Source organism: Ailuropoda melanoleuca, chromosome 12 (genome assembly GCF_002007445.2).
Source record: "Ailuropoda melanoleuca isolate Jingjing chromosome 12, ASM200744v2, whole genome shotgun sequence".
In the NCBI taxonomy this organism is placed as follows: domain Eukaryota; kingdom Metazoa; phylum Chordata; class Mammalia; order Carnivora; family Ursidae; genus Ailuropoda; species Ailuropoda melanoleuca.
Window position 1 is genome coordinate 25,857,441 of NC_048229.1, and position 23,151 is coordinate 25,880,591.

General features: G+C 41.5%; 1 protein-coding gene across 1 annotated transcript in view; it reads right to left on the reverse strand.

Annotated features, from left to right (window-relative positions):
- Positions 1 to 1,360: 1,360 nt before the first annotated feature.
- Positions 1,361 to 23,151, reverse strand: part of ZNF582 (zinc finger protein 582) — a 61,363-nt gene continuing 39,572 nt past the window's right edge. Inside the window, exons 2-6 of the mRNA XM_011237978.3 lie at positions 14,758 to 15,385; positions 13,346 to 13,434; positions 11,962 to 12,088; positions 11,628 to 11,723; positions 1,361 to 4,508 (exon numbers count right to left, since the gene is read on the reverse strand). Of these exons, the coding sequence (XP_011236280.1) occupies positions 3,187 to 4,508; positions 11,628 to 11,723; positions 11,962 to 12,088; positions 13,346 to 13,434; positions 14,758 to 14,770 (1,647 nt within the window). The 5' untranslated portion in view covers positions 14,771 to 15,385 and the 3' untranslated portion in view covers positions 1,361 to 3,186. The remainder of the gene's footprint in view (positions 4,509 to 11,627; positions 11,724 to 11,961; positions 12,089 to 13,345; positions 13,435 to 14,757; positions 15,386 to 23,151) is intronic.

The window sequence follows — 23,151 nt, forward strand, 5'->3', positions numbered from 1 at the left end:
AGTATAATCACAAGGATCCTTAAAGGTGAAAGAGGCCAAAGAATCAGTATCGGAACAATGCAACGTGAGAAAGACTCAACAAGCTATGGCAACATTGAGGATAGAAAGGGGCCACACTGAGGAGTGCAGGCAGCCTCTAGAAGCTAAAAAAGCGGATTCCTCCCAGTCTCCAGAAGAGAACACGTCCCTATCAACACCTTGGTTTTGGCCCAGTGAGACCTATTTCAGACTTCTGACCTCCCAATGATAAATGTGTTGTTTTTATTAATTTGTTACCACAGCAAAAGGAAACAAATACATCTACATGAGGTAAGAAAAATCAGATTACTGAGACAAAACTGTAATCCAAGAAGGTTCTACCAGTATAATTTGTGAGGGTCTAAGAAATCTTTCTGGACATGTAAGGATTCAGAGAATACCATGTATATACCATTTGTTGAGAATTAGAACTACTCAATAAAATAGTCTAACCAAATAGCATTTGAAATAAAACTGTCACCACAAGACAGAGAAAAAAAGACGAAAACAGCGGCCAGCAATGAATGTTACTTTCCCTGAGTATTTTTTTAAAAATTTTTAAAAGATTTTATTTGAGAGCACGCAGAGAGGGAGAAGCAGACTCCCCGCTGAGCAGGGAGCCTGATGCGGGGCTTCATCCCAGGACCCTGAGAGCGTGACCTGAGCTGAAGGCAGATGCTTAACTGACTGAGCCACTCAGGCGCCCCTACATGAGTGTATTTAAATTTAAATGGAAATCTTGAGTGGGTCTGGCACTAAGTAATATAAGCATCAAATAAATGACGTAAGGGCGAAACTAAAAGCTTTGGATTAAGTTTATATTACATTAATGAAAAGGAGGAAATGTGAAAGAATAAGCTGTGCAGGAAAGAGAAAGCACAAGTGCTCTCTTCTTGGAGGAGACTAGCAAAGGAAATCAATGGTGGGTGAGAAAGTAAGATACTGCTCTCATTCTGCCCAAATAATGGTTAAGAATGGGGAGATAACCACTACCCTAAGCACAGTCAGAAGTTCCAATTTAGCAAAAGGGATAATCAGCCAACATAAGGAAAGGGAAAGACCAAAACATCACAAATAGGACATACAATGTAAAACGAAAGAGATAAAGCTGAATTATGCCAAAATGTGAATTTTATAGAAAATTTCATATTTTGAATCTTTAAAAATCAGCTCTATGTTTTCTTTCAGTTTTAAGAAATAACTGAAATGACAGTGGTTGAGAATAAAGGGATGAACAAAAATATACCAGGTAAACAAAGACAAGTTGTTGTTAGTAGCGTTATCCAGTGTGGAAATAAAATGCCAAAAGGATTACACTAGGCCAGGGTTGGCAAACTTTTTATCTAAAGGGCCAATCAATATAGACTTTATGGATATAGTTTTTGTTGCAAACACTCAGTTCTGCTGTTGTAGTGCAAAAGCAGTAGACAATGTGTAAATAAATGAGCATGGCTGTGTTCCAATAAAGCTTTATTTATAAAACAGGCAGCAGGCCAGATTTAGTTTGTCAACCCCTACACCTGGCACAATAGGATATTATATAACGATAAAAGGTATGATCAACGGGGGTTAAGTTGTAGGTCTTTGAAAATCAAGCACTGTAAATTAAAAAGTAAAAATCTCTGAAAATTCAAGATTTGGGTTTAAAAAATTCGTTTTAGTAAATTCTGATCCAGTGTGCCAAATTATATAAGAACCTGGAGAATTTTATCATTAAAATCCACGGGCTTAAACAGAATGTTATACCCAAGAAAAGCAGAATATATATTCTTTTTCAACATTACAGAATATATACAAAAATCAATCCTGTATTTAGCCACCAAGAGAAATGTCGAATTCAAAAAAGGTATTTTTCAGGCGACATTTACCAATCATAGTAAAATAAGATTTGAAGTTACATAATTTAGGATGGTTTTGGCTACAAGTTTACAAAATATCCGACTAAAAGTAATTTCAGCAATAAAGGTTTATTTTTCTTACATAACGAGGCTTCACAGAGACAGTTCCAGAATTGGCTTGGTAGCTCTGGGTCAGCTTCTCTGAGGTCCTTGGTGTTCTCCTTTTGGTTCCAATATGGACACAACAGCTCCAGGCATTATGTTCTCATAGGAGAATGTTTAAAAGCAGATGAGAGGAGAGGGAGTCTTCCTAATAGATCTCTCTCTTCTGAATGAGGAAAATCTTTCCCAGAAGCCCCTGCAGATCCCTGGAACATACTGGCCTTACCCTGGAACATGTGAGCCATCCTGAGCTGCGGAAGAGGCTGCAAAGTTAGCATCTGATCATCTTTGAGTCTAAGGCAAGACACAGACGCTGCCAGTAGGAAGGGGAATCAGGTATGGTCGCTATGTAGGCAACCAGCCCCTTCTGTTTGTGACAGAAGTGATGAAAGATAATCTAAAACAACATGGAAATTGAGCAGCATTATCTTCAATTTTGTTTATTCTTGGGTCAGGAAGAAATAAAAGCTGAGATTATTGTAAGATAACCGCTTTCTAATTTTATTATTTTCTTTTTATTTTGTATCAATTTGTTCTTTCATCACTTCCGTGTTTGGTATTGTCTTTTCTGGCTTCTTGAATAGTACATTTAATACATTTGAGAATCATCTTTCAGGTTTTCATGTTTTGCATGCATTTAAAAGCCATACAAATTCTTCTGAGTAACTTTAGCCACATCCTACAACTCCTGGAATGTAAATCTCTCGTCATTCTTTTTCATTACCATGCATGATAATTTGCAGGATTTATTTCTTTATTAACCCAAGAGCAATGGGGTGCCCGGCTGGCTCAGTCGGTAGAGCATGTGACTCTTGACCTCAAGGTTGTGAGTTTGAGGCCTACATGGGGCGTGGTGCCTACTTAAAAAAAAAAAAGTTGAAACCAAGAGTAATTTGGTTGAGTTTTCTTTTTGATTGCCAAGAAAATTAAAACTTTTGGCTGTTGTTAAAACTGTTACGGTGTGGTTAGAAAATGGGATCCTGTAATGTGTTAGAGACAAAATTCTTTTCTTGCCTTTTTGATAATCATGGTCTAAACAATTTATATCCATAGCATTTTCCATTATGAATCTTATGACTCAGGATAAATAGCTTGAATGAAGGCATTCCCATTTGCATTACATTCTTCAAGTCTTTCTCCAAAATAGGAGGGGTAAGTTGTGACTAGCCTAAGCTAATGGGCTCTCCCCATTACTTCCATTCAGACGGTTGCTTGCTAACATAAATTCTCTGATGATTAGTAAAGGATAAGTGCTGATGGAAGGCTTTTCCACATTTACTATATTCACTTGTGTTTCTCTAGTATGCATTCTCTGATGTTGGACAGTAGTTGAATCATGATGTAAAGTCCTCCCACATTCCTTATATTCACAGGGCTTTTCCTCAGTATGAATTACCTGATGTTGAATCAGTCGTGAGCAATGACTGAAGGCCTTACCACATTCCTTACATTCATATGGCTTCTCGCCTGTATGAATTCTGTAATGTACAGTAAGATGTGAGACCCGTTTGAAAGCCCTACCGCATACCCTACATTGGTAGGGTTTCTCTCCAGTGTGAATTCTCTGGTGTTGCTTAAGTTGTGAGCTCACCCTAAAGGCCTTCCCACATGCCTTGCATTCATAGGGTTTCTCACCAGTATGGATTCTCTGATGTCTAATAAGAGTTGAGCCTTGATTAAAGGCCTTCCCACATTCCTTACATTCATAGAGTTTCTTGCCTGTGTGAATAGTCTGATGTTGAATCAGCTGGGACCGATGACTAAAGGTCTTCCCACATTCCTTGCATGCATAGGGTTTTTCACCAGTATGAATTCTATAATGTACTTTAAGATGTGAGATCCTATTGAAGGCCTTGCCACATTCCTTACATTGATAGGGTTTCTCACCAGTATGAATTCGTTGATGTTCAATCAGCTGTGAGCTTCGACTAAAGGCCTTTGCACAATCCTTACATTCATAAGGTTTCTCACCAGTATGAACTCTCTGATGTTGTATGAAATTTGAACCAGAATTGAAGGCCTTTCCACATTCATTACATTCATAGGGTTTCTTGCCAGAATGAATATTCTCATGTTGAATTAGTCGTGAGCCATATTTAAAGGCCTTGCCACATTCCTTACATTTATAGGGTTTCTCATTGGCATGAATTCCTCGATGATTAATAAGGAAGTCCTCCTGCCAGAAGTCTTTTCTACATTCGTTATTTTCATAGGGTTTTTCTCCAGGATGAATTTTCTGATAAAAAGGAAATGATGCTTGTTGGTTTAAAGTGGGTATTTCTTCATGATTGATGATCATTTGACTCAAATGTCCCTCTGGATTTCCCTGTTGTCTGTCAAACTGGCTTCTGCATTCCCAATCATCTTGGAACCTTGAGCACTCAAGACCGTAACTAGTAAGTCTTTCCATTATCTCCCACTGTGGCAACTGTATTTCATAAATGTGCTGCTCTGGAGACGGTACGTTGGTATCACACCTGGACTCCAATACTGGGGGGAAAAAAAGCAAGTATGTGTTTTTTTTTCCTTTTCCAGAAAAAGGAACTTCTATAATGAAAACCAGAAAAACTTAGACTCATGATTATACCTATAAGCTCTTGAATCCAGCTAGGCAATTAGAAAATGGGTAAGTACAACAGACAGGAAATACCATAAATTGAGATGAAGTAGTCAGAGGGAGGTTATAAGAGTGGTTCTAAAATGTTAGTGTGGATCAGAATTACTTCTGCACCAAGTTTTTTAAAAATGAGTGTTTCTATGAACCCCTAGAAAACACAAATATAATCTAGAGTGACAGAAGGAATCACTGGTTGCCTGGGGCTGGGTATATGAACAATTGTGTGGGAAGGAGCATAAGGGAACTTTTCAGGGTGATGAAAATGTTCTCTAGTCCATGGTGATGGTTACACAAGCGTATATATTTGTCCATACTCATCAAAATATTGTACTTAAAATGCACGCATTTTATTGAATACAAATCATACCTCAATAAAGCGGATTTTTAAAAATGATGGGAAAGGGTGGCTGCATCTTCATCTGACCAGAGGCACAGGATGGTGCACCTGCTTGCCAGGGGAAGTGGTGGGACAGAAGCGCTGGTCTCACCTGTCCACTGGAAGTTTTAATAAGACAGCTGTGCTATTCTGTTGTGATGCTTTCTATCTCTGAAGTGCAACTGAATACCATGACTTAGACCCAGTGTCTACTAAGCCAGTCTCTCCTGGAACTTTCCGTTGCCTAAATGTGACCTTGGAAAAAGAAAGGCCCTGATCCTTGTTTAGAGGATTGGGCCCCAACTTAATGGGGGTGGCTTCTTCAGAGCAACATTCTTTGCTGCCTATTCAAACTGCAAGGAAAAGTCGAGTGGTGTATTTGATCCTGATTTTACTTAGTACACGATTTCAGTTGCAATGGCCTGTTTTATTGTAACCACAGCAACCAATCCCATTTGACTAACAAAGAATTGGTTACAGCTTAATGCAAAGAACTATGGGGAAAGCAAATGGGTGCTTCTGAATGTGGTTATAAAGTGTAGTAGACGGGGGCGCCTGAGTGGCTCAGTCAGTTAAGCGTCTGCCTTCGGCTCAGGTCATGATCCCAGAGTCCTAGGACGGAGTCCTGCATCAGGCTCCTTGCTCAGGAGGGAGCCTGCTTCTTCCTCTGCCTGCTGCCCCCCACCCCGCTTGTGCTCGCTCTTTCTCTGACAAATAAATAAATAAAATCTTAAAAAAAAAAAAAAGGGTAGCAAACAGATGACCAAAGAAGACTTTATCGGAGCAGGACCGCTTCATATGGTGGCATATCACAGAACACTATTCACTTGGTTATCTGTGAAAGTATTAAGCACAAACTACCAGAGTAAAAGATTAGTTTGATGACAAACTATGATGAAGAGTCTATGAAAGAAATACCAGATTTTGTGGGATGATGCCGCTGTCATCTCAGAACCTTGTAGTGGAACCGCAGTGCGTCCACATGAAGCTGTAAAACAAGACTACAGGAAGAGGACACAAAGCGCAGATATCGTTTCAGACGCCGTGTGTGGTTGTTCCAAAGGAAGGTTTTGGGTCTCTTCACTGTGGTCTGTCCACTCTAGTGAGACAGATTCCAAATACAGCCATTATGACGGCGACCTGTGGACTGGTGGTTGACCTACTCAACGGTTAGCAACACCCGCCTGCCGTCCTGTAAAGGACAACCAAAAGCCTGCAGTGGAACATAGAACTTCAAAGCCAGCTTGGTAGAAAGAGAAGGCTAGTTTGGGGACGTTTTACTTTGCCCAAATGGAAATTTGGTAGTAAGGCACATTACTTGCTTTTTGGGCAATGTGGGAAGAACCCCGGCTGCTCTAAGGACATGCCACTAAAAACAGCCGTCTCTCCAGACCACCACTTGTTCCATTTCTCTCACACAGACACTTGACACAGTTGTGCTGATTTATGGCACAGTACAGTATTCTTTATTACATGAGCCCTTTTACACGCATCTAAATTAAGCCACCCCTAATTATACGCTGTGTTGTAAGCGTCCAAAAATGGTACTGACAGGCATAATTTTCTGACTTCTGGCTTCCGTTCAATTCCCTATAAAGTTGCAAAATAGCAACAAGAATAGTGACATCTTCTGTATTAACTTAATGTTTTCCTGCCAGGGACTGGCAGAGTATTTTAAAGTTAATTATTTAGCATTAGAAGTCACTGCTTTGGATAACCGAAGAAATAGGTCTAAAAATCTTACATATAGTCTTAGCATCAAGATATTTTATTTCCTCATATGAGCCTCAAGGGATCCCAACAGCCAAAATAATCTTGAAAACAAAGAACAAAGTTGGAGGTCTCACACTTCCCGATTTCAAAACATGCTGCAAAGCCACAGTAATCAAAACAGTGTGGTAGTGGCAGGAAGGCACACATATGACAACTGGAACAGAACAGAGAGCCCAGAAATAACCCCCATGCATATGGTCAAATGATCTTCAACAGGGTGCCAAGATAACACAATGAGGAAAGGCCAGTCGCTTTAACAAATGGTTCTGAAGAAACTGGATATCCAAAAGAATGAAGCAGGACCCTTACCTTACACCATATACAAAAATTAACTCAAAATGGATTAAAGACCTAAATGTAAGACCTAAAAATGTTATGTTCCTAGAAGAAAAGCACAGGGGGAAAACTTCATGACATTGCATTTGGCGATGATTTCTTAGATATGGCATTAAAGGCCCAGGCAACAAAAGCAAAAACTGACAAATGAGACTACATTAAACTTAAAAACTTTTGTGCATCAAAGGAAACAATCAAAAAGTGTAAAAAAAGAAAAAAAGTAAACATTCAGGATAGGAGAAAATATTTCTAAATCATATATCTGATAAGGGGTTACTATCCAGGATATATAAAGAACTCCTATAATTCAACAACAAGAAAACTACCTTACTAAAAAATTGGCAAAGGACTTGAATAGACATTTCTCCAAAGGTATACGAATGGCCAAGAAGCATATGAAAACACCCTCAACATCACTAATCATTAGAGAAATGCAAATCAAACTTCTAATGAGATAATGCTGCAAAGCCATTAGGTTGGCCACTATCAAAACAAAACAAAACAAAACAAAATAACAGGTGTTGATGAGGATTTGGAGAAACTGGAACCATTGTGCCCTGTGCTGGGAACGTAAAATGGTACAATCACTACAGACACAGTATGGAGGGGCGCCTGGGTGGCTCAGTCGGTTAAGCAACCAACTCTTGGATTTTGGCTCAGGTCGTGATCTCATGGGCTGCGGGATCAAGCCCTGCATGAGGTTCTTTGCTCAGCAGGGAGTCTGCTTGAAAGAGTCTCACTCTGCCCCTCCCACCAGCTCTCACATGAGCTTTCTCTAAAAATAAATAAATAAATGTTTAAAAAAAAAAAAAAAGGAAGGAAGAAAGAAAACGGTATGGAGGGGCACCTAGCTGGCTCACTTGGAAGAGCATGCAACACTTGATCTCAGGGTCATGAGTTCAAGCCCTGTGTTAGGTGCAGATTACTAAAAAACAAAACAAAACAACAACAAAACCCAGTATGGAGAGTTCTAAAAAAATTAAAAATAGAATTACCATATGGTAAAGCAATTCCACTTGATTATATATCCCAAAGAACTGAAAGAATCTGAAAGAGACACCCACACACCCATGTTTCCTGCAACTTTATTCACAATAGCCAAGAGGTGGAAACCACCCAAATGTCCGCTGACAGATGAATGGATAAAAAAATTGTGTGCCTTAAAATGGAAGGAAATCCTGTCACATGTTACAACATGGATTAACCTTAAGGACATCATGCTAAGTGAAAGAAGCCAGACTCCAAAGACCACATATTATATGATTCCATTTATGTGAAGTAACCATAATAAGCAATTCCACAGAGACAGAAAGCAGATTACCAGTTGCCAGGGGCTGGGGGGAGAGGGTCATGAGGAGTGACTACTGAATGAGTATGGGCTCTCCTCTGGGGTGTGTTTAGGAAAAACACACTAAATACACCTCTCAACACGACTCCACTATCCCTACTTCCCTTCTGACCCTTCTGGTGACAAAATGTGTGTCGGTTTCTCCCTCACACCAAGCAATTTTCCAACTCTGTTGGATAGCGATTGGGTGTCCTACAGGTTTAAGTCAATTTTCATAATGTCTTTCTGCAGACAGCATCAGATCCCACAGGTTAAGGGCTCAGGCCACAGACTACCTCTGCTCCCTTCACCCCCAACCCCAATAAACTGGAGGTTCCCACAACCCCTCCTGGGGTTCAATCATTTGACAGAATGGCTTACAGAATTCAGGAAAACGGTCTACTTACTAGATTACCAGTTGACTACAAAGGATATCTCAGTATCAGTCAGACGAAAGAAATGCAGAGGACAAGATGTAGGGGGAGGGGTGTGGAGATGCTACACCCTCTCCAGGAACACCACCCTCCCAGCACCTCCACATGTTCGCCAACCCAGAAACTCTCCAAACCCTGTACTTGAGGGATTTTTTTTATGGAAACTTCATTACACAGGCAAGATTGATTAAGTCACTGCCCTTTGGCGAATTCAGTCAACCGCCAGTCCCTCCAGAGTTTGGGGGATGGGGCTGAGAGTTCAACCCTCTAAATTCATAATTGGTTTCTCTCTCAACCAGCCCCCATCCTGAAGCTATCCTGCAGCCCCAGCCACAGTCATCTCATCAGCATACAAGACTTATTACCTCAGAGACTCCAAGGGTTTGAAGAGCAGTATGCCAGAAAAAAGGGGTGAAATACCACACAGTGGTAACAATATTCTGAAACTAGATAATGGTAATATTGCACTACACTGTGAATGTACTAAATGCCAATTTACGAAACACTTTAAGATGGCTAAAAAGGTGAATTTTCTTATGTATGTTTTACAGTGATTTTTTTCTTAATTAAAAAGAGCATTTTCCAGAAAAAATACAAATTACCACAACTGACTCGAGAAATGCAACATTTGAATGTTTAGATTCAGTATTCGGTATTAGGAGTTCAGCATTAGGAAATCTATTCATACCAGACTTCATAGATTAAAAAAAGGAAACTTAATATGAAAAGGTGGTTGCTGCTTTAACCAAATAAAATATCTCTATTTCATTCCTAAATGTGAAATTATGCTTCCTGAGAAGACACAAAAAACATTCCTATTCAGGTCAAGAACAAGATTAGGACATAAACTACCCCCGTTAATGTTGTTCGGGTTACTACATAATCAGTTTCCTAATGAGGCAAAAGGGAAAAAACCCAAGAGCTATAAAAATGCAAAAGGATTATCACTACTTGCAGATGATACGACTACCTGGAAAGCCTGAGTATTACATAAAAAACATTCAGTAAGTTGGGTTAACTACAAATTTAAATCTCAAGATATGAATGGCTTTTGCCATATATGAAAAACAAGGGTTGGGATATAATAGGGATGAAAAAGGCCCCATTTTCAATGACAGCAATAAATATATAATATCTAAGAATAAACCTAATAAGAAATGTACAAGATCTACATAAATAAAACTTTAAATCCACCAGGGGGGTGGACATAAATAAAGGAAAAAGCCTATCATTTTCTTAAGTAGATAAAAATCAATAAAAAAAAATAAGTTTTCTCCTCAGTCTGAAAATTTATTGTGGCCTCAAGTAAAAATAATTACATGATTTTTTTTTTAAACCAGATATTCTAATTTTAAAGCTCAGATGGACAAATACATGGGTATAGCCAGGAAAATTCTGAGAAACAAGAATGAGGAGGAACTAGTCTACCAGATATTTAAAACCTTCAATAATTAAAACAGTATGATGTCGGACACACAGTCAGACAAAGAGATTAATGAGACAGAACCAAAAGTCCAAAAACAGACGCAGAAGCAACAAAGTAGAGGGTAAAGGTGGCTATTACAGACCAGCGGAGAAAAGGTAAACTTAGTTAACAAATGCTATTTGAATAAATGGATAACCACCTGCAAAATAGTGTAAAATCACATCTTGCACTCAGGAGAAACTCCACAGGGATCGCAAACAGCACCATAAACATACTAGGAAAAAATCACAGGAGACTCATTTATGATGTCAAAGGGGGAAGTCATCTTGATTATGATGTAAACCTACATATCTAACAAGTAAATAAAACTCAGCACCTCCAACAATCAAACAAACATAGGCTGTCAAACTAAAAGGACAAAAACAAAAGCAAAAATGACATTACAGGTGTGGCTGGCAGAATAATGGCCTCCCAAAGATGCCCATATCCTTATCCCCAGAACCTGTGAAGACGTTAGGTTACACAGCAGCACTTACCTTCTCTCCTTTTATTTTTTTTTTAAAGATTTTATTTATTTTTTGTCAGAAAGACAGAGCGCACAAGCAGGGGGAGCAGCAGAGGGAGAAGCAGGCTCCCCGTGTGGAAGAGAGAAGAGCAAATTGTTAGCGAGGATCAAGGACTCCTTTCTAGACTTGTTAAGTTCCAAGTCCCCAGTGACCTGAAGTGGACAGGATGAGAAGGCAGCTGGATATCAGTATCTGGAGTTTAAAGGAAAAGCTGAAGGTGATGAAAATGTTCTGTACCTGCACTGTCCAATACAGTAGGCACAAGCCACAGAGTGGCCACTGAACTTCTGAAATGTGGCAAGTGCAACTGAGCTACTGATCTTTTTAATGTCTTTAATTGTAACTAATTTAAATTACAATGGCCACATGGGGCCAGTGGCTCCTACTGGACAACACAGGTACAAAGAGTACTTAAGGCGGTCCTGGGGAGTGAAAATGGGAAGAAGAAGCCCAAGTCTGAGCCCTGGAGGGCTCCACCATTTAAAGAGAGGGAGCAAATCCCATTAAAGGAGGCGGAAGATGGTTTAAGGAGGAGGCGGTGCTGACCCAAATACATAGAAATGTCTCAGGAAGGAAGAAACAAACACTTTTGTGAAATGCTGCCTACAAGCTATGAAAGATGGTAACTGGGACCTGACCTCTGAGTTTGGCATCTTGGGGGGAAAATTTTCTACCTCAAAGGTCCTGTTTTCTCGTCCACGCACTAGACGGTTCTCTATGGTGGCTTCTGTCTTCCCACACAGGCCTCACTCACCTGGGCACAGGCCTCCTCTCGCCGCTTTCTCTACCATCCAGGGCTCCATGCCTTGCTCCAGGAAGGAGATCACATCAGGTTTGGAGATGGCAAGACCTGGACATAAGAAAAAAACACACCACCCAGTTATGGTGTGGGGCCCCAGAATTCAGATCCAGGACCTGGTCAGTGAGCAGGAGAGACCAGAGGAAGATGTGACAGTCAACTGAGGGTTGGGGAAGATGCAGTGTCAGCCCACGGAGCTGCTCTCTGACCACTCAAAAGGTACCCGGAAATGGAAAAGGAACAGATATGCCCAGGGTAACACACAAATTAATATACCAGGTCATCTTACCCAGTGAGACCAGGTTGCTATAGGTTTCCAACATCACGTCTCTGTACAAATCCCTCTGAGCGGGTGTCAGCTGTTCCCATTCCTCTTGGGAGAAGACTATGGCCACATCCCTGAACAAGTCTGACTCCTAAAACAACAGGCAGATATGTTATCGGCATATTTCAAGGAAACGTTTCTTGGTGGGATGAGAGGAGACGGAGGAGGTCTTTGCAGGAATGGCGTGTTCTGGTGAAAAAGAAGGCTGGGGCTGGAGGCCTCCAGTGTGAGCAGGTGACAAGAGAGGGTGGGTGTGAGTAAAACAGTGTCGAAATGTTCTTGAACATTCCTTTTTACTACAAATCCAAGCTCTGTCCATAGATCTGGGAGGAAAATTAAAATTCAACCGAGTGGAGTTTCCCCAGTTGTGACAAGCAGTATAATAAAGCACGTTGCCTACTCCATCCTTGGCAAATGATAAATTCGCAACAAGAGACCTATAATTTCTACTTTTGTACAATAACAACAACAACAAAAAAACAAACCAACAACTTTCGATAAGACTTATCTTCAAATGTTTTATTAAAGAAATGTTTTCTATCTTAGAAAATGATTTTCACATACACTGAGAATTAGTTGAAGACATGGGTTCATCATTATGTCAGAACACATCAAAGCATTCTTCCTTATGAGAAAAATCTTAAATGAAAATTACTCTTATTGGCTGTACAATTTTCTATCAAGTGAAAAAATGACTCAACCATTCTCTTATTTTGGATGCAGAGGTTGGATCAGATCTCTGAAGGCTCTTCGAAGCTCTGACTATCCAGATTCTGAAAAATTCATTCATCTGGTTAGTTGCTTCACAAACCCCTCACCTCTGCACTTCTCTCGCTCTCAAGTTAAATTAGCCCCTGTAGGATGACCCACATTCAAATGCTCTGTTCGGCCTCAAACCCAACCTTAATTGTGGCATCTCATCTCTCACAGATACCCAGCTAAACCTCAATTACACAGCCAATCACCGATCCCTCCCAATGCAGGAGATCGTGCCTCACACTGAAATTGAGACCGACCACCACCTGTTCCTGTGCTTTTCCATGTCATATCCCTCATAAGTATTCATCTCCATTTCATCAAACCTTGGTTTTCATTTTCTACAAGGAAATGGATTTCTGCTCTATCTAGCCTCTCAGCAGAATACCACACCATCAGAAGATATGGAATGCTATACAGAATGAACCCATGGGCATTGGTCAGAGTGGACGGGGCAGTGGGAGAGGGTACCACCTGCCTGGTCTTTTTAGTCCCTAAAACGGGAACCTCTGAGAACCGGATTCTTGGATGAAACCCAGGTGGGAGGCTTTAAGATAAACAAAGCAAATATTTACATGATTTTAAAACTCACAAGGGACATGACTTTTAGAATTTCATGGGTTGATGGGTCCTCCTCCTGGTTCTTCTCTTGGGGAAGGGCAGAGTCCTGAGATGGCAGCGCTAGGGGAGGAAAGAGCAAACATGAGAGGCCAAACTTGCCTTACAGCTCCCAGAATACCATGGTTACAACTCCCCACCTTTTTATCTCTACTGCCCACAAAAACTAGAGTTGGAACACTGTGGCCCTTACCCAACTCTAGGAAACATAGTTTGGCTGCCGCAACGAGACAGGGAACCAGTGGCCCTTTCTCTCCCACTTCCCCAAATATCCAGAGAATTCCACCTGGTTATTGATGCAGATCGTGATGGGGATGCTCAGTCCTGGGCCAGTGACTAAGACCACATCGTGACCCAAGGACAAGATAGACTGTCCTCAGGCCAGGGAGCACAGCCTGCCCCATGGGCATCAGCCCAGCCCAGAGTGAAGCCTTCCCAGAAACAGACCGTTTAACCCTCTCATGCCCACAATGTAACACCTCCCTGGCTCTTTATTCAACTTCCAAATTCACAAAGAACCTTACAGCCCTACCTAAGGCCTGGTGGACACCACCCTGTGGACCCTGCCTTGAGTCAACAAATGGGGTGTGGTTCCAACGGGCAAATTAGATGGCTCCATTATCATCACATAAATGTGCCCCTGCACAGAGACATAACAGTGAGCAAAGCTGTGTGCACAAAATTCACTGAAAAATAGAACAAAAATTAGTACATAAGAGTCCACAAGTAGGCAAGTGGTTGAATCACTGTTGGCACAGCCATACGATGGAACACCAAACAACTATAAAAAATGATGTGGGGCAACATTAACTGACAAAAAAGGATATTCACAAGTGGTTGGTTTATACAACATGAGAACATTCTGCAAAAGAGGTCAAACCACCCACCTACTGGCACATGGGCTTAAAAAAAAAATGGAAAAACAAAACATCGAAGAATTATATCATTTAACAACTTTGTGACTTCACCATTAAACGAGCAGTATTCTGTAAAGGAACTTAGAACAATGTCTGGCATGTTACAAATATTTAATTCTAAGTAATGTGTAAATGAAGTCATTGATCGTTCCTTAACACGTAACAGAATTTTTTTTATGACCACTGCCTTATCATTATCTTTAATAGCTTTATGATATTTTATTACATGAGCGGACCATGATTTACTCAACCATTTCCCCATTGTTGGACGCAGATCTTTTACAAGATCATCTAAAATGTTCTCAAATTTAAGTCTCTGCTTCTGAACTAATAGTGCTAAATATTTTGAGGTCTTTGAGAATCTTATGAAACAAGACTTTGTCCAAAAAAAAAAAAAAAAAGCACGCGTAGGAAGGAGTGTAAAACACCCACCAGCATTTTTGAGAGTTGGGGACCCCTTCACACCCACCTAAGGGGTCCATAGACCGGGCTATGAGCCTGGACGCGGGAAGGGGGCGCTCACGGAGCGCGCGCCGCGGAGGCCGATAGGAAATGTAGTCCGGCGCCCGGAAAGCCGCAGACCAGCGCTGGGGCGAGACGTTCCGGTTCTTCCCAGGCCGGAGATCCGCCCGGCCGTGGCGCCCGCTCCCGCAGGGACCCCGGTGCGCCTGGCAAGCTCCAAAGCCCCTCACCTGCCGCCTCCTCCGGTTCAGGTGCCACCGTGGCCGCGCTCTCCGCAGCCCCGGGTACGTTTCCTCTTCGGTATCGGCGGACCCACCGCCTGGAGCCGGAAGATGGCGCAGGCGCACAAAGCACCGCCGAGGCGGCCTCGCGAGCGGACCGTCGCCGCAGTCTCTTCTGGGAAACGTAGTCTCTAGGCGCAAAGGCACAGCCCAGCCTCAAGGGCCGGGTCTCACGATCTTTCGGGGTGGGCGGGGCCCGGCGTGCTCGCGTGCGGTGGCTGGTAGTGCTCGAGGGAGCGCTTGGAGTCTGGGGGTCTGCCTGGACGGTCTACGCCTCGGGTGCGCTGTGGGGCGGGGACGATGACTGGGACCGGTCCGCTCTGGGTAGACGCTCGTGTGAGACGGTCGCAGTGTCTGTGAAAATGTTTTTCATTTATTACATCATCATTTCCGCAGTCATTTTACCAGAAAGTTCGGAGGGAGGAAAAAGCCCGAGTTTATCCAATAACTAATTTTAAACGTTATTATCTATTTTGAAGTAAATGTAGTTTAGGAAGGAGAGTGCAGGATGAGCAAAAATATCTTAAAGGGTTTTTAAAATTTATTTACTTTAGTAATCTCTACACCCAATATGGGGCTTGAACTCGACCTGAAGGTCAAAAGTCGCATGCTCTTCCCACTAGGTCAGCCAGGAGCCCCACAAAAATGTTTTAAAGGAGATGTCAAGGAATTTCCTGTTGTGGGATGACAGCTCTGGGCCAAGTCCTCTGGCACCACAAGTTCGACTTCAGTGTGCAAAAGCGTGGGAAGCCCCTGGACTTTGCACAACCCGAGCCCGCGTGGTCCCGCGTGGTGGAACTTCCCATGCCCTAGCTGCTGGTCAGGCCCTGTGAGGCCTGGTCCCTGAGTGAGGAATCCTTCCCTGCCCATGTTGACCTTGAGCCAGCCAGGAGTCCAGAGCTCCTGTTTCTCGAATTGGTCCTGTTTCCCGAATTGGTCATGTTTCCCTTACTATGTCTTGTGTGTCATCGTCTTTGAAGCATTTTGTCTGAGATTTGACCATGTCTGCGTTGTTGCACATTTCAAGGGTGTCCGCTCCTCTAATTTAGAAATTCAGCTTAAACCCAGTAAAAATACTGATACTGTTTTCCCTCTTGGAAATACATAAGTTGATAGTAGTGTCCAAAAGAAAAAAACATGCCAGGATGCCTAGGAATGCTCTGAAAAAGAAAAGCTGTGAGGGTGTGCTAACCTACCAGATAGTAAAGCATTCTAGGGGTGCCTGGCTGGCTTAGTCAGTGAAGCGTGCGATTCTTGATCGTGGGGTGGTAAGTTCGAGCCCCACGATGAGTGTAGAAATTACTTAAAAATAAACTCTTAAAAATTTTAAAAATAAAGCATTCTAAAAATTTGCATAATTTAGATGAATGGGTAAAGATGTGGTATATGTACAGCAATGGAATATTACTTAGCCATTAAAACAAGAATTAGACCTTGCCATTTGCGACAACAAGGATGGATCTGGAGGGAGGATATAACGCTAAGTGAAAGACAAATACCATATGATTTCACTCATATGTGGTATTTAACAACAGACGAAGAAAAAAAGACTCTTCTTAAATATACAGAACAAACTGATGGTTACCTGAGGGGAGGTGGGTGGGGCGATGGGCAAAATAGATAAAGGAGGTTAAGACTACACTTTCATTGATGAACACTTTTGAGTGATTGTTGAATCACTATATTGTACAGCTGCAACTAATGTAACGCTGTGTGTTAATTATACTAAAAAAAATTTTAAAAGCTTCCATGATTATAACTTTCCGATATTGGCTCTTGAATTGTCAGACAGCAGAAGAAAATAGAAAGTCGGAAATACTACCAAATACAGAGGGAAATATAGTGTATAATAGTCGGCAAATCACTGGGGTAAAAATGGACTTTTTAATAAATAACCTTGAGGAATAACTCGTTAGTCATTTACAAAAAAGCAAAACTGGATTCATACTTCACATCATGCAAAAGAATAAACTCCAAATTGATCACAGGTCTAAATTCATACAAGTACCAGAAGTGTACTGAAGAGTTGAATTCACTGTAGCCTGGATGTGTGAAAAGACTTTCTAGTTAGGATGAAAAATCCAGACTTAAAAGACTGCTACCATTGAGAATGTAAAACTAAAGCATTTTTGTACGGCAAAATACACCATAAGCAAAGGGAAAAGACAAATGACAGGCAGAGAATATTTACAACCTTGTATAGATCAGATAATGTATAAAGACAAAAACCAAAAAACTGCACGCAACTTCTGAACTAATTTAGAAATTGTCCTCATAGTAACATAGGTGTAATGATTTGGAAGCTATTTTGTATGCATTGTAGGATTGAATAAATGTATTGATGGGAGCTGGTGTTTTACTGTGTCACAAGAGAGATGTAAATAAAGGGTGATGGAAGGTAAATAAGAACCTGTGACGTTGGATTGATACAAACTCATGATTAAAAATTTGGGGGGGCGCCTGGGTGGCACAGCGGTTAAGTGTCTGCCTTCGGCTCAGGGCGTGATCCCGACGTTCTGGGATCGAGCCCCACATCAGGCTCCTCTGCTATGAGCCTGCTTCTTCCTCTCCCACTCCCCCTGCTTGTGTTCCCTCTCTCGCTGGCTGTCTCTATCTCTGTCAAATAAATAAATAAAATCTTTTAAAAAAACAATTGGGTATCTATCTCACCCAGATGATCAAGGTCAACATCACTAGTGATGCCATTTTGGTAGTTCATACTCTTGATGAGATGTGATGAAAATGGCATTTAATCTCTGTGGTCTTGCTCTTCAAAACACATAACCCTAGTATAATAAGAAAACATCAGACAGATGCCATTCAGGAACATTCTACATAATACCTGACCGGAACTCCTCAAAACTGTAAAGGTAATTAAAAACAAGGAAAGTCTGAGAAACCATTACAACCAAGGGGAGCCTAAGGGGACATAACTGCTAAGAATAATGTGTCCTGCATGAGATCCTGGAACAGAAAAAGGACATTAGATAAAAACTATGAAAACTACATATGAATAAAGTATGGACATTAGTTAATAATGCATCAGTATTAGCTCATTAATTGTAACAAAAGCACCATACTAACATAAGATGTTAACAGTAGGGGAAAGTAGGTACAGGGTATTTGGGAATTCTGTACTATCTTTGCAGTTTTTCTGGAAATCAGAAACTTCTAAAATAAAAAGCTTGAACTTCCTCATTAAAGTCATCATTTCCTTTCAAATGTGTTTTTCTATTTTCTATTTCTTTTTGTGTGTGTGTGTGTGTGTAAAGATTTTATTTATTTATTCGACAGAGATAGAGACAGCCAGCAAGAGAGGGAACACAAACAGGGGGAGTGGGAGAGGAAGAAGCAGGCTCATAGTGGAAGAGCCTGATGTGGGGCTCGATCCCATAACGCCAGGATCACGCCCTGAGCCGAAGGCAGACGCTTAACTGCTGTGCCACCCAGGCGCCCCTCTATTTTCTATTTCTATTTGGTGAATGGGCCTGGGGACAATGATGGCCTGTAGTAATGAGCATAAACCTAGTGCCCAGACCTTGGTTTCTAAATACCATTCTCTAATAAAAGAAACCAAAACTGCTTGGAGAGGTATCTGATTCTAGAACTGGGATAGGGAAAGTACACGATAAGTATGGGATATCTCCTTGTGCCAAAAAAAAAGGGGGGGGGAATGCTCAAAAAAACGGAGGATTCCCTGTTTTGAACAATGATAGTGTAATTGCACTAAACCTGCCATCACACTCTAAATAAAAAACTCAATAATGCATAGTAAACAAATCTTTTCAGATATTGGACAAGTAGTGCAAGACTTTGATCCCTGAGAGAAGGGGAATAAATGAGATCCTATAATTGCAGTGGCTTTCTCTCTCGAAGACCTATTACATACCACAAAATAAAGAGGAGAAACCAAGGCAGAGCACCGATTTGCCAAGTTGACACAAACCAACAGTTCTGGGAAACCGGAGTGACTGGAATTTGTGGGGCAGAGTGTGGAAGAGTTGATATTTCCACGAAACAAAACCTCAGTATCTGTAGGTGGAGGAAATGCTATCTGTGCCCTCTGAATTGTGGAGGAGCCAATGTGGTGGAAACTTAGAGAAAGCAGCCTTGGAGACAGACATTTGCTTCGTGATATTACAAAGGCCACAAGCCCTCTTGGAAACAGAACCAGAGTCTGGGCTGGGACCTGGAAGAGAGGGTATGAGGGTTCCCAGAGAAGAAGGTCACTGGGCCATTTCAGGCTTGTGCTAGGCCAGACATTTCCAAGAAATGACCACAGAGGATAGAATTAACATCAGGACCTTTGGTCAGACGTGTAGGGTGGGTGGGTTGGCCAGGCCTCCGGAGGCTCTGAGCATTAGGCAGATGGAAGACCCAACTGGGAACAAATTTGAGCTGGGCCACAAAACCATAATGTGCTGAAGGCATGGAACCCCAGGTCCCCAAGTTAGGGTGGGTTCAGTAGCCAGCCAGTATGGCCACACTGGACACAGATCTCAAGTAGATAAACCGAGCTGCCTTCTCTGCTTGTCCTGACTTGTGGGGTCAGCACTACATTTCCCATAAGTGGCTGTGGCTCCAGGCCAACCTTCTCCCTCTTCTGTTCAATGTCTGCCTCAGGCCTAATCTGGGAACAGAATGGTGCCAGAGGAGGAGGTGAAAAGGGGTTGGATTTTGTACATATTTTGTTTTTTTAAAGGTTTTATTTTTTCATTTGAGAGAGACATAGAGAATGAGGAGGTGGGGAGAGGGAGGGAGAAGGAGGTTCCCTGCTTCTTAGGAAGCCCAATGAGGGGCTCAATTCCAGGACCTTGGGATCGTGACCTGAGCCAAAGGCAGACACTTAACTGACTGAGCCACCCAGGCACCCCTGGATTTTGTATATATTTTAAAGGTGGAGTAACAGGATTGGCTGATTGATTGGGTGAAACAGCAAGAGAAAGAGGAGTAGTGAACTGGAAGAACAAAAGTCATCAATGAGATGGGAACACCTGAGAGGCGACCATCTTTGGAGGCAAGATTGGGTGGTTGGGAATGTGATAGTTTGAAAGGTCTGTGAGACCTACAAGTGGAAATACTGAGTATCATTTTAGGGACAGTGTCTGCCCTAGAATCTTTTTTTTTTTTTTAAAGATTTTATTGATTTATTTGACAGAGATACAGACAGTCAGTGAGAGAGGGAACACAAGCAGGGGGGTGGGAGAGGAAGAAGCAGGCTCCCAGCAGAGGAGCCTGACGTGGGGCTCGATCCCGGAACGCCGGGATCACGCCCTGAGCCGAAGGCAGACGCTCAACCGCTGTGCCACCCAGGCGCCCCTGCCCTAGAATCTTAAGTTAGGAAATACTTTTACCATGTAGCTAGTTTACATTGTTATGTACTGAGGCAATGAATGTTTTTCATTTATTCGACCTTTTATTTTGCTCAGAAGTTGCTTTCCTACCCTAAATTATAAATGTTCATCTTTAGTTTTCTGTAGAACTTTATATGGATATTTAAAAATGCATTTACTTCAATCTGTTTGCAATCTGTTATGCTGTAAAGCGTGATGAATTGATGTTATCTGTAATATTTGTACTTTGAAGATTTATTAAAGTTTTCCTCACGATCTATAAATAATTAATTTTAAATACTACACAGCTATTTTAAAAGAATGAGTGGGGGCACCCGGCTCGCTCAGTTGGTTGAGCTGGTGGGCATGGAGCCTGCTTAAAATTCTCTCTCTCTCTCTCCCCCCATTCACTCTAAGATTTTGTAACCTTATTTCAGAGAACTCTCTGTGTGTGTATGTTTTTAAAAGTTTATTTATTTATTAGAGAGAGAGAGAGAAGCAGGGGATGAGGCAGAGGGAAAGAATCTCATGCGACTCCCTGCTGAACGCAGAGCCTGATGCAAGGCTCCATCTCACCACCCTGAGGTCATGACCTGAGCCAAAATCAAGAGTCGGATGCTCAACCGACTGAGCCACCCAGGCGCCCTGAACTGTGTTTATGTTTTAACCAGACTTAATAGAGTTGCAACTAAACCACGGGCCACCACTGCCTGCTCATACTAGAAACGTAAGTGGCGTCCTCACCTCCTCTCTGCCTCATATGCCAAAGCCGGCTGAGTCTACTTTCCATGTAGAGTTTTTCTTTCCTGGTGAACAGAATGCATCTGCTCAGTGCTATAGATGGAATATTTATGTCTCTTAAAATTCATGTGTTGAAAGCTAATCCCCAATGGGATTGTAGTAGGAGGAGGGGCCTTTGGGAGATGATAAAGTCACGAAGGTGGAGCCCTCACGAATGGGATTAGTGCCCTTATACAACAGAGGCCCCGGAAAGCTCCCTTGTCCTTTCTACCATGTGAGGGCCCAGTGAGAAGATGGTTGTCCATGTACCAGGAAAAGGGCCTTTTCTGTATACTTTACCCTATGCATCTCTTCATCTGGAAGTTTATCTGTATCCTTTATCATATCTTTTTATAATAAACTGATAAATAGTGAGTAAACTTCTGAGTTCTGTAAGCTGTTCTAACAAATTAATCAAACTCAAGGAGGGGGTCATGGGAACCTCCAATTTATAGCTGATTGGTCAGAAGCGTGGGTAATAAATGGGACTTGAGCCCTTAGTCTGTGCGATCTGATGCTATCTTCAGGTAGATAGCGTCAGAATTGAAAAGCCCTCACATTTCTGATGTCAGTATACTGAGATGAGTAGTAAAGGAGAAACACAACAGGAGGAGTGTAGGCTGTCTTTATAATAACTTAACAAAGTATGTTTGATGCATTTAAAGCAATGCTAAGAGGGAACTTTATAGCACTAAATGCTAACATTAGAAATAAAGACAGGTCTCAAGTCACTTTTCTAAGTTCCTGCAGCAAGAAACTGGAGGAGCAAAAGTGAACCCAAACCAAGTAGAAGGAAATAAAACCAAGGTCTTTTGTAGAGATAGATAAGCTTTTTCTAAAATTTATATGGAAAAACATGCTCTAAAATAGCTAAAATAATTTTGACAAAGAAGAACAAAGTGGGAGAAATTACCCAATATCAATACTTACTCCATTGGTACAAGACAAGGTATAAATGGACATGTAATCAAGACCATGCAGCACAGACAAAGGGATACAAACACAGGTCAATGGAACAAGAGACTCCAGAAGTAAGGCCACCCAAATATGCTCAACTAATTTTTATTTTTAGTTGTTATTTTTCTTTGAGAGAGAGCGTGTGCAGGAGTGCAAGCAGGGCAGGGGTAGAGGGAGAGGGAGAGAGAGAATCATAAACAGGCTCTACGTCCAGTGCAGAGCCCCATGTAGGGCTTGATCCCACAACCCTGAGATTATGACCTGAGCTGAAATCAAGAATGGCACATTTAACTGACTGTGCCACCCAGGAGGCCCTGAAGTGATTTTTGACAAAGGCACAAAAGCAATTTAATGGAGGAAGGAGAGCCTTTCCTCAAATAGTCCTGGAGCCATTAGACATCCATAGCCAAAAAAGAAAAACAAAAAGAGGGAGAGAAATCAACCTCCAGCTTCTTAAAAAATTGAAATAGACTACAGATTTAAATTTGCTCCAGTACTAACCAATGAAAAAATAAATGTATTGCATTTACCTTGTGACAACTGAAGGCAAAATAAATGGGTGCTTCTGTCTGGAATATTCTGTATTTATTTCTACTTCTGAAGATTATGTAATTAGATTATGACACTAAACTTAGATGCTGGGCAGACATCTGCTGATTACCGATTTGAAATTGACAAATGTATTTCTTATATATAACAAAATAAATTTGATTCACTTAGTGACCACTGCCAAGCTTCGTAGAGGGTTCTGCCAACAAAAGAAACTTAAGGGATAATGGCTGAAATGAAAAACGTTACCACAAATTTTCAGCCTAAAGATACCAATCTCTACACATTTGTGAAATGTGAAAAGGCTGCAAAAACCTGGAAGTTTACTGATATGTCTTAACTTACATAAGTTTTGTCTGTATGGTCTGAAAAGCAAGGGGGAAGATAATCAGAATTTCAATACTCAAAACCTACCGCAATTTTCGTTGTGTTCCTTTTACGTTTTACACAGGAACGGTTTTCCAATATTGCCGTCTTAGTGCAATTGTAACAGCTTTGTTC